This window comes from Juglans microcarpa x Juglans regia, chromosome 4D, assembly GCF_004785595.1.
Source record: "Juglans microcarpa x Juglans regia isolate MS1-56 chromosome 4D, Jm3101_v1.0, whole genome shotgun sequence".
Classification (NCBI taxonomy): Eukaryota; Viridiplantae; Streptophyta; class Magnoliopsida; order Fagales; family Juglandaceae; genus Juglans; species Juglans microcarpa x Juglans regia.
This window is the reverse complement of record NC_054600.1, coordinates 17,008,471-17,020,624: the sequence shown is the minus strand read 5'-3', so window position 1 is coordinate 17,020,624 and position 12,154 is coordinate 17,008,471. Positions and strand designations below refer to the sequence as shown.

General features: G+C 33.0%; 1 protein-coding gene across 2 annotated transcripts; it reads right to left on the bottom strand.

Moving 5' to 3' along the window:
• Nucleotides 1–1,363: 1,363 nt before the first annotated feature.
• Nucleotides 1,364–11,331, bottom strand: LOC121261361 (phospholipase A(1) LCAT3). Of its 2 annotated transcripts, XR_005939877.1 has the most exons (12): nucleotides 10,959–11,331; nucleotides 9,679–9,770; nucleotides 7,650–7,777; nucleotides 7,345–7,480; nucleotides 7,173–7,224; nucleotides 5,677–5,777; nucleotides 4,931–5,110; nucleotides 4,028–4,185; nucleotides 3,519–3,573; nucleotides 3,187–3,240; nucleotides 1,717–1,934; nucleotides 1,364–1,467 (listed from the first exon to the last, which is right to left on the bottom strand). XR_005939877.1 is itself a non-coding variant. In XM_041163693.1 (11 exons), the coding sequence occupies exons 1-11, from the start codon at nucleotides 11,176–11,178 to the stop codon at nucleotides 1,776–1,778; spliced, it is 1,335 nt and encodes a 444-aa protein (XP_041019627.1). In that variant the 5' UTR covers nucleotides 11,179–11,331; the 3' UTR covers nucleotides 1,523–1,775. The 2 variants fall into 2 exon arrangements, 1 of the variants encoding a protein (XP_041019627.1); XM_041163693.1 differs by lacking the exon at nucleotides 1,364–1,467 and having other exon boundaries at nucleotides 1,523–1,934.
• Nucleotides 11,332–12,154: the final 823 nt, after the last annotated feature.

Genomic DNA, 12,154 nt, shown 5'->3' with positions numbered 1-12,154 from the left:
AAAATGTCTCTATAATTGTGGCAACTAGCTAGCAATGTGCATGAACTTGTCGTACGTGCAATTAATATTGTACGATGTTGCTCACGTGCAAGAAGACCACCTTAATTATTTCACAAGCAATATTATTATTATTATTTATTAATTAATCAGAATGGTCCATTCTGGGATGGATACTTAGGAAATTGTTTGTCTGTCTGGCTATTTGCATGTGTAGGGAACGAAACGAACGTAATTAACCATATGCATGCATCCCACTGTTTTCCTGTACGATTTTAATATGTACAAGACTTGCAAATTAATTAAATGGTTCAACATGAGTTGTTGTATGTCCATAGGTTTAGGAAAGGGAAAATTCACTAGTTTTGATATTTGTAAAATCTCTCACTAATTAATTTACTGAGAACTTATAGATAAAGTTAAAATGGAGAGAAGAGAGGTTGAAAATGAAATGTAGTGTAGAAATGAAGAAGGAACCGAGTAATCATACATATACAACACATTTCAGAACATATTTCAGAATATTACATGTTGTAAAGTAAGGATATTTTAATAAAATGATGTTATTTTCATAAAATAGTTTATAAAAATGTCACTCTTTTTAAGATATTATTGTATAAAATATTATAAAAAGTCATGTTTGTTTATTATTTTTTTTTTATTTAATAGTTTAATCTTGTGTGTCAGTCTAGAGTTTTACTTTATATCTTTTCGTTACAAGTAACATGTCGAGTCACTTATCTTTTGTCTCTTCTTTTCGTTATTAAGATGTGTTTCTAATGTGCCTTGGGCCCTCGACTGGGCCGAAGAACATACAATATAGCGGAAAGATGACATTCAATGAGCTAGCTGATTTAATGTATATTCATTAATTATAATCAAGAAACTATTTATTATTTTTATTCTCGATCAATTATTTGATACCAAATTAATTAATTAAACAAAAAATGATGAAATTAAAAGATTTACAAATGACATTAATTTTATGAACCAGGCGTATATTGTGACAAACTTTCTATTTCAACAACAATATCTATGACACTATTGATTTGAATATTAGATGGCAAATAAAAAGAGAAGATAAAAAGTATATCATTTAGCTTAGTTAATACAATAATAAAAGAAGAAAAACTCTATTTGCAGTCTTTTAAGTGGTGATTGTGTGTACAGTCCTATTGATGAATGAGGTAAAAAGAAAAAAAAAACATCATTTTAAAAAGAATATTATTGTAATTTTAATTTTTTTTTTTAAATATAACTGTATGGACTTACATGAGCAATCCCTATTTGGGAGACTGTATATAGACCAACTCTTAAACAATCTTTCAAATAGAATTTTTTTTGGAAAGGCATTAAAACTGCCATGATTTGGTTGATTTCTGCCTTTGGAAACTTGAACTTGCTCTGGAAATAAGCTTCTGCTTACTAAAAGTGAGGGCCACTTCCCCCCTGAAGAGAGATCATTATTCCCTGAAGATTTATCCCCAGATGTCATGCCAAACATTGCAAAACGGGAAAAAAGAGCTTTCCAAAAAAATATATTCCATGAGGCTAACAAAGCCTTTGGGAATAATAAGATGATTCAGATAACATTTACACTAATTCAGATTCACTTAGCTAGAAAAAGGACAACTCGTGTACACGGGATGTATACAGAAGGTTCCAAATTCACAAAGCTCTGATGCTATTATTACTAAATGTACAATAATAATTACTTACAATTCGTGACTATGTGAAACATAGCCCCTTTCTGCATAAAAGAATTGCAAGTCCATGAGCTAAGTTGAAGCATCTACTATGGAAGATTTTGAATGCTTCCGGACCTTTTGATCGACCCCCAACCACTTTTGGATGTATTTAAAAACTGTTTCGTCGTGTAATACTCCACGATGACTAGCAGCAACTCCTACTCTTTCAACTGCATCAAATCCATCAGCCTGTGCAATCCAAAAAAAGATTGTTCGACACAGATTAGATATTATGCAATAGAAGTTGGTACTCACAAAGAAAGATCAAACGATCCTACACTGCGGATAACAGAAGCACATTAACTAATCGGAGCAAGAAAGTGATAAGAAATTATGTTCTCGGAACCATGTACCCTGATAATTTCAAGATTTCAATGTATTCAAGATGCGTATCCAAAGATGAACTTAATTACAAAGTAAGCTCAAAGCATATCAAGAACAAATATCCCAACAAATAAATCTAAAATACTCACTATGCCAAACCTAACATAATCCAATAAACTCCATATTCAGACTACTGTCTTAGTTTGTCTTGTTTAGCTATCTAAAACCTGATCAATATACCCATCATCCCTGTTGTTGCATCTCTCTTGCATGTTGGTTGTTAACCAGTTTATTATAGATTCGTTCACATGTGCACTGAAGAAAGGAGTAAAATATTTTAGTAGATATCATAGATCACATTTTAGATGACAAAACCATGGCCTCTGGATACTATCAAATGTCTTCACCACGTTCTGCTCCTTTCTTGATGGATAGGGAAGAAAATGACACCGATTGCATGCATGTCTATATCGCTGATCACAGAGTTGTATATCCCAAAAGTTTTAATTATTAGTTGCAACTTATATGTTTATGTATGACATCAGTTATAATTGGGTAAGCTGGACGGTTTACATAGTTATCTTTCAGTTATAATTGGGTACTGCTACTCTGCTTCATCCTCTATTCGTGTAATTTTTTCTTTTGTTTTTGGTTGTAGAACCTTCTAATTGTAAGAAACAAACTTGTCATTTACAAGATACAAACAACATTGAAATGCTCGCATTATTTGTGCATGTAAAAATTGACTGGAAGAGTGGTGCTCGCATAACATGTCAAAACTTCTCCACTATGTTCACTTGTCCATTTGTTTAAATTTTCCATGTTCGTGGGTACATAAAAGTTCAAAGTTTCTAGCCTCGAGGGTGAAAAGAGCTAAAGCCTATCTGAGCTTTGGTCTGCTTTAGCTTTGTCCAGAAGGCTATTTAGAGAGCTCAAAATGTTAATTGGGCCAATCCGAGTTCAAGCTTGGTATTGGTTTTTTTATGACTCAAGTTCTATTTACCAAGCAAGAATTTGGATTTTCATTTCAACATTCTGACACTGGACATCCTCATAGAGCTTTCCTTAAATAACATCAGCAGAAATAATGCGTCAAATGAAAAATTAGATAGAGCACCTTTGCTGATTCAGCAGGAACTGTTCCATCTCCATCAACATAAGAATACTGGGGCTGGAATAAAAAATGATATAAGGTATAATAAACATACAAAATAACCAGAATGTGTCAGTAGATAAGGCACAAATTTAAGGGAATGTGCATATGAGCATATTCATCAGTTTATGTGCACATTAAAATTTGAAAATTGCTGTTTGATAAATCACCTGTGAAAAAGGGCTTCTACCTAAGCAGAGTAATTTCAAGAGGTGAGGGGTTGTTGTATCAATTTAACTTCAAGTTTAACTTATAGCAGCAGGTTAGTGATTTCACAAACAAATCAAATCACTCACCATTGTGTGGCAAATTTCAGACAAGTCCTCAATTGGAGATGTTTCCGAGCCATAGCTGCATTGAACACACATATGTCAGATACACTTCTACCATTAAAAATTTTCATAATTGTGATCAAAAGATTCTAAATCTCAGTTCCAGTGAATTTTTAACTTGCTTTTGGATTCAAAGAAAGGCACGCCATATAGCAAATCATTAGTTTTGATCATAGAAACCATTGGATTAAATTTCAATCCCTTTTTGACCTGAGCAATACATTAAGAATAAACATCATTTAACATGCATGACAAGAATTAATTAAAATGACCTTATTCATAATAATAATAATAATTAAAATGAGCTGGTGTTGGTGAAGAGAGCTCCTTACTTTTGACAGACTACATCACGCTTTCCAAACCCCTTTTTAGATTTCATATTTTCAAAAAAAGGAGGACCACTTACTTTAAAAGTTCCCGTCCCTTGACCCTTACAAAGCATTTTTAATTCCTAAATTAATTCACTCACATACCAAACGTCAAAAGGTGTGTCAAATGATGTTCCATAAATGTTATAGAAGCAGACCCCATCCGGTAATTTAGCATCATATATAACTTGGCGAGTCCCAGCAGCCCATTTGAGAATCTCGAAGTTAAAAGGCAGAGCTACCATTTTTCCATCATAATTAAGCTGCAACAAATACACATGATATGAGCTTTAGATACTCATTAAAGAATGTATGGTGGAAGTGAAAATTATAGGGGAAAGGAGAAAAATGCTACAATCACATCATGAAATGTAAGCAACAGTGTGTGTGTGTGTGTGGGTGCTTCTGTTAGATAAAAATACAGGGGGAGATGCTGTCAGGTCTAGGAATAGAGTTTTGACAGTGGTCGAAAAAAGAAGTCCATCAAAGCATAAATTCAAGTAAAAAGGAAGTAGATAACATATTCTTCAAGGATTTCACAAACATAAGAAATCAGAATAGATATACTGCCCTTGAAATTGGAGATAAAAATTTTCTTTTTTAATAAGTAAAGTTGAAGTAGAATTTCACAAACAGTCTTGTCTATAATTTCTTTTCATATCTGAAAGAGGCCAATTCCGTAAAAACTTAAGTTTTACCAATTTGAGCTGGTAGCATTGACTGGTTCTTTTGGAGTATGGGCCCAGATGAACCTTCTTTTTCAGAGCAAAACTCTCCAGGACTTGGGGTTTCATTAGGTCGATACACATTATGAACATATATATATCTATATATATATATATATATATATATATATATATATCTAGTGTGTTTATGAATTTGATTGATTCATCAATAAAACCCTTCATCATTTATCAAATATGTATTTATATATGTATAAAGTTGAAATGCAGAGTTTGAAGACAAATATTAATACCTTTTCACGTCCATTAATTATGAGCACAGTACCTCATTATCCCTCAATGCTTCTTCAAACAGAGTGATACTTTCAATTGGACCGTAAGATTCCAAATTGACAGAAGTTTCCTCATCTGTGGAGTGCTTTCGCCAAACTTGAATTTCTGGCTGTTTTTTCCAATTAAATTCTGGGTTTGCCAACATCTCATAGATTGATGGGCACTCAACCAACTATACACAAAAATATATAGATGTCATCTCATAAGACTTTGTATATTAACCAAATACATTAAAGAATTAATATGAGTGTAGTCTTGAATAGGGTAAGACAGAGTCATTATGGGAAACACAGAGAATGAACTCTCTAATTTGAACAAGATAGCAGCTACACCTAACTAGAGTTTTCTTGTCATGTGGATCTAGAAGCACAAATCTCACTTCCTTAGACCTGACGGTTGCAAGCTGAATACGTAGTAAATTGGACATGCGACTTATGAGAATAACCGATACTAATCTTCGATGGGGTTACATGCACCTGAATGGTTGACCTAAGTCAAACTAAATCCAACACCCTAAAATATGTTATAGATATAACCCAGAAAGGGCACATTACTGTCCAAACACAACTCTCAGTATTCAACAATTATGCCAATATTTCTTTAACTACATATGCAAACACATCATGCTTCAATTGGAACTATAGCTTCACCAAGAAAAGGTTTGGCACAACATGACTAAGTTCAAACTTTTAGATTTAATTCCATCACCTGGGAAAAATAGTCAAGTTGAGGAATTACCAGCTGGTGCATTGTCCACCTTGACACAAAAAAGTAGCTTTCAAATCCTTCAACAAACTGCAATCCAGTTAAGAGTGAATCATTAATGCATCCCGGTGCACCTGTCAATTATATTTCAGAATTAATTGGAGCACAGTTTTTGCTACTCGTATTATTTTGGAGCACAATTTGAAAAGACACAAGAAAAATAATGGAGGAAAAGGAGCAAAACAGAAAATTTCAAAACTGCTATCTGAGCTAAAACTCGTCAGGTGCTTTAGGGGTACTCTTGGACTCCTTGCTGCTCATGGCTCATCATAAGGATAAAAGTAAACTTTGGCACACTTTGTGTACCTTTTTTCACATTTTTGTCCTAAAATATGTACTTTACAATCTGTAGCCAATAAAAGCTTTCTACAAGGATAGAGTACAGAAGTATTTGCTTATTAACTTCCACCAAGAAAAAGAACTTGAAATCCAAATACCCATAAGATCAAACAAAAAATAGTCAGAGAGATGCAAATAAGAAGTCCAGAAACATGTCTGAGGATTCATCCAGCTGAATCCATGCTGGGGGATAAGTCCAAGCTTAGCAATACAGGGCATGGAAAGAAAATAAAGGTAAAGAGGGTGCAAGGACACATTATTGACAATAGAAGAAAAGAATAATAGGAAACAAGAGCATTCATGAGGAGGAGGTATCCCCAGTCAATAACCAGATCAATGAAAGCATCTAAGATAATTCAGTGCATCAGCCACTAATAAGCAGCCATCGATCAAAGCAAAAAGTGCCTCCAGAACCTGAAGCACTACATCTCTTGAAGTGAAGAATGGAGCTTCTGACACTAGAGACAAGCAGGGCAAGTGACCTCCTCAAGTATTTGTTTAACCAAATTGTGGTCTAGATACAGATTAGGAGTTTAAGAAAATTGCATAGTACATCTTAAGTGGTTTGGATTATGTTTCCATTAAATTGGATATTTTATGTCTCACAAGCAAATGATAGGAACGATGTTGGGGCCACCCCTTTTCATTCTTACACAGCCGTAACATGTCTGCCAGGTAGACAGACCTTACTGCTTAAAGGAGTGGCTATTTGTAGATTGAACCTCTTAATTACTATAGTGAAGTTAGACAACACATTTTACAGCCATGTAGCATCACTGAGGCCGTATAAAGTTTTCTACTAAATTAAGTAGCTTCACAAGTCCCAAAAAAATTGTGCTTATGTTGGTTATGAGCAGAAGACTTTTTCATCACCTTGCATTTTCCTTGCATTCTTCTTTTTCTGGCTTCAGCAAAGCCAAACTACCATTACTTTTAAACAATGCAGAAAAATTGTTCTCAAAACACCGAGAATAACTCTTTGAACTATTAAGTAAAATTTCTGAGGATAGTTAATTACTTAAATTAAGATCCCTAAGTTTCAAATGTAGTTTACTGAAAATGAAATGGAATCATTCCACTCTCTCTCAAAGAAGTCAAATCCATTGTTAATAATGAGTAAAATAGACTACCTTGAAAGGGGCATGCAATGCATATCCACTTATTCACATACTTGGAAAATACCTGCCAACAAATAGTAGGATCACCAGTCATGCCTCTTATGACAAAAGAAGACAATTATTTTTTGCATGTCACAGGAAAAAAAAAAAAAAAAAACTGGTCACCACGAGAAAATTTGCACACCTCAATATGGAGTGACATGAAACACAACACTAGCAGCCCGCCCATTGAATGCGAGATTATATTGACTTTTCTACCACCAGAAGCTTGGTGAGCTGCTTTCAACTTCATTTTAAGACCTTCCATTAACTTGTCAATTCTGCCAATGATACATTGCAGATAACCATGAGCAACATTAAGGAGCTTTTAATATCTATAAGACACCGTTTTACAGTTAAAACCTTGGCTAGAGATTGACAAACTTGAGAATCACATCACCAAGAATCAACTTTAACAACCAGAAAAGCAACCAATACAAAATGAATTACCTATTGCTTTGCCGGAAATCATAACCATATCCAAATAACGTGGTTCCCTTCTTATAGCCACATTTAACAAGCATATCAATCAAAGCATGAAAATGATATACCTCTGTGAAATGTAAAAGTTTTATCACCTGAAACATCAAATGATATCATATCAGAAGCAACTAAGAGGGAAAGATACTAACATGATGTTAATGTGATGATGAAGGAAAGATTAAGAAATACAAACTTTGGAAGTATTGAAATGGATGCTTCTAAGACTTTTAAACCAACTGACATGTTTCAATGATGACATAAACTAAGTGTATACTAGTGCATGTGCAATCCCATGATCCTAGCACAGACCCAAATGTGGTACTCATGGAACATAGAACAATAGACAAAAACTCGCACACTTCACATGCCACATTTGCTGCAATTACTAGTCATTCTAAAAGAGTACTATAGGCTGATGGGGGAAAATCATAAATTGATTATCTCTGGAAGAATGTCAACATGTGGTTTGAAGGCAAGAAGGAATGAAGTAGTTGGTCAGGATAAACTATGATGCCCCAAATTGTGATAGTTTTAAAGTCTCATATTGGATGGATGGATGGATTGAAAAGGTGTTGCATAGGTGCTAAATCCCACCACACTACGTGTTTACTTGGTGGGATTTGATCAAATGATTATGCTATCACCACTTGTCCCAAAAGTCTAATAGGAGAATTCAGAATTTGGTTTATATTTTACCACTCATGTGTAGGCCGACTTCTCCTTAATAAGGGTGAAATATTTTTATTTGAAATGGGGGGAAAATATTTCTCCTGAGGATTTAATCCAACATGTGAAATATTTTTAATTGAAATGGGGGAAATAAAGTGTAAAGTTTAGGCTCGAATTCAAAACTTTTGCTCTGATATCATGTTAAATCACTACTTGTCCCAAAAATTAAAACTAATAGGAATAAGTAAATTTAATGATATAGTATTAGATTCAATGTAGTAACATAATATAGAGTTGAAATACTGAAACGCAATGCAAACTCTAGTAACGTTAGAGGTTTGAGTGAGAGATTGTAATCACTAAATTGTGAACATATTGTATTAGGAGAAATGTTGTTCTTCATCATAGATTATGTCATCCCCAATCACACCTGCTATGTGACAATTTAAATAGCTGCTACTTAAGTGGTTGACAAACTACTTAAAATTTGCTAGAGATGACAGGAAAAATCCCCACTGCGTCAGTAGATTATAAATCCCGCCTGAATACTTTTTTTTTTTTTTTTTTACAGAGAAAAATCCCCCTGCCGGAGAAAATATATTTCAAGCAGAGTTCAGCATGGGAACTAAAGTCCACATTTGATGTTTAATGTAAATGAGCTTTCTAAGTGATTTCAAGGGCTTTGAATAGAACTATAACTGATCTTTTTGGAATATCACGTAGATATGGCTATTTCTTCTGTACATTGTGACATAAATAGCAAATGAGTGACTTTGAATACCATAATATTTGTTTCAATATCTCACTGTGAAATAATTGCTAGTTCACATATCAAAAGAACATAAGAATTGAATTGCTCAAAAGCAAAAGCCAAACCCGGGAGAACAATAGAAAGAGAGAAGCAGAGGGAGAGAAGGGGGGGAGCCTTCCCAAGCATTGGCAGGCAGAAAGAGGAAAATAGTTCCTTATTCATTAATTTATGGCAACCACAAGTGAAAAAAAAAAAAAAAAAATCTCTCCTTGTTCACAAAAAGGATACATCTGTTACCACGGTTTTTTAAGGATTTTTTGAGTTTTTTTTTTTTTAATCACAACTAGGTCTATTCTGAATCATGTTTGTTATTGGTGACCACTCAATTCAAGAACAACTACATGTTTTATATACTTAGAAGCAATCAACTGGAAAGAATTAGAAAAGTTCCACAGTCATATAATTTCTAAAAAACAATCGTTTAATCCAAATTCTAGCACGCCTTGCATGGCAAGATACTATATGCTACATCATTTCAGGATTGTGAAAAACCATGGAGAGGATTGTTGATCATACCAATGATGGATCTAAAATATCAATTGCATACAGGCCGTAATCATCATCGGGGACCAAAATTTCAGTGTCATCATCCAATGTTTCTGTATAACCTAAAATCACACTAATGCAAAGTTAAGGCAGAGTAATTTGAGGAAACCAAATAACTATGCCATTCTGAAAATAAAAACTCAGATACTGAAAAGAAGGCTAAATTGGAGATGACGCTGCTTCCATCTTCCAAACAGTGTAAATGAAACTACTTTATTATTGAGCAACATAGATATGGAGACAGAGAGAGAGAGAGAGAGAGATTCAATCAGGCATTTTGAATATAATCTGGGAATTGGCTGTATAACTAACTCACTAATTCAAAATTCTGGGAATAATTCATATTTTTTGAATTTCTGGAATTACAACTAACATCTGGAAACGTTAGAAAGTTCAGGAATAATTTCCAATTATTTGGCTGTTGACAAAAACACTGTATTTGAGTTTTCTTACATCTCTGGTTTCTTTAGTTTTCTTACATCTCAAAGCAACCAAACACTGTATTTGAGATTTTATAATCACAATCAATTATATTATATTTTCCTTTTTTGGATGCTTTGGAATAACCGGTACCAGCCATAACTCATAACTCAATTCAAATTAGATTTTATTAGCCTTGACAGATATTGCAATGAGTTTTCTATTTTCTCTCACTTAAGGGATGTTTGGAAAAAGTTTTCATCTCATCCCATCTTATTTCCTTTCTCAAACACAAATACTTTCAAACTAATCATTACAACATTTTCAAACTAATCATTACAATTTTTCCAGACTTTAAATAAAAAAAAATAATAATTCAATTTTTTCAAATCTCAAAACAAAAATTATATTAAAAAATTATATTCTAACAATATTTTAACTTTATAATATTTTTTTATTCAACTTTTTATCTTTCATTTTTCGAAACCCAATAAATGTTTGACTCAAATTATTTCACTATTATTCACAAATCATCTTACTACTATTAACAAAATTCTCATCTATCTCATTCCCCAAGCATCCACTCATTTTTTTTCTTTGCAACCCAGTTACGAGTCCTCATACTTAGTCCTTAATTAACTTCATCACCAACCAAAAACATAAACAATGTTTCTCTGTTTTTCTGTTTTCCCTTCAAAGAAAAACCAAATATTCAAACTCCAATGCAAAAACACAGACACAAACGTAAACACATGTGCATATATAGACAAACAAACATACATAAACTAACGAGAGAGAGAGAGAGAGAGAGAGAGAGAGAGAGTGATGACCTGTGGTAGGATTATAGACAGACCAGAGCTTCTTCTTGAACTCGAGGTCCGCCAGAAGGATCCGGACCCAGACCCGTGTCTCGAACCCGAACTTCTTATTCTTGGAGTGGAGAATAGAGCCTCCCATGCCGGAGACGAGCAGAACCGGATCGACGTCAGACCCATCCGCGTCAGAGCTCCGGTCTCCAAAGCACGGGCAGGAACACAAGCCTCCGAACATTGTTCGACCTGTAATGGGATATTCGGGTTCGGGTTTTTTTTATAATGGGTTCGGGTTTTTAAACGGCCAGGTGGTAGTTGTATTTTGCCGTTGCTCTTTGCGACCATTGACAGAGAAAGAGAGCGAGATTTTAAAAGAGTCGAGACTCGAGAGAGAGAGAGAGAGAGAGAGAGAGAGAGAGTGAAAATAGTTTATTTACATTTGAGTACTTTAGCTTTTTCTTGCTTTTTGCCCTACCGTATACTGTTTCCCAAGTTTTAAGTTTTAACCTCATTTTCTTTAAATTAAAGGGATTATTTTTAATTGTTTTTTTTATTGTCAATAGCTGTAAAATATGCCAAATAATAAGTAAGCTAGCTGTATTAATTATTATTTTCTATATTGATTTTATGACTCAACATAATATATTTTATACATTAAAAATTCATTTTTTATTCAAATTAGATATTATATAGTTACACTAATAACACTTAACTAAGGCATTGTTTGTATAATAAGGTATTATCTGATATTCTCAAATATTTTTAAATATTTCATTTCTAAACATCATTCAAATATAAAATAATTTTAAATTTTCAACATTTTCGTATAATCATTATCTAATCATTACAATTGTTATAAACTTCAAAACAAAATATAAAAAATAATACAATTTTTTCAAATTTTACAATTAAAATAAAGTTAAAAAATTATATTCAAACAATTTTTTAACTTTATAATATTTTTATTCAATTTTTTTCTCTTATTTTCAAAAATGTAATAAAATATCTTAACTCAAACCATTTCATTATAATTTACAAATTATTTTACTACTATTTACAAATATTTTAAGAGATGTCAGTCCCAAGACTTATATTTTTTGTTGTCAAATATCATAAAAAATCTACCTTCTTTTTATTTTTATTTTAAAACTTCGTGATACTTTGAAATTATTTGATAAGTAAATTTTGTTTAAGATTATACAATTTCATATAAG

What these genes read in the sequence shown, in the direction of transcription:
- LOC121261361 (XM_041163693.1), bottom strand. Translation starts at nt 11,178, where the DNA reads ATGTTCGGAGGCTTGTGTTCCTGCCCGTGCTTTGGAGACCGGAGCTCT. An exon ending in TGTCTATAATCCTACCACAG is followed by an intron (nt 9,771 to 10,958) that starts GTCATCACTCTC and finishes GTGTGATTTTAG; the next exon opens with GTTATACAGAAACATTGGAT. An exon ending in TTCCTGCTGAATCAGCAAAG is followed by an intron (nt 1,935 to 3,186) that starts GTGCTCTATCTA and finishes TGGATTGCACAG; the next exon opens with GCTGATGGATTTGATGCAGT.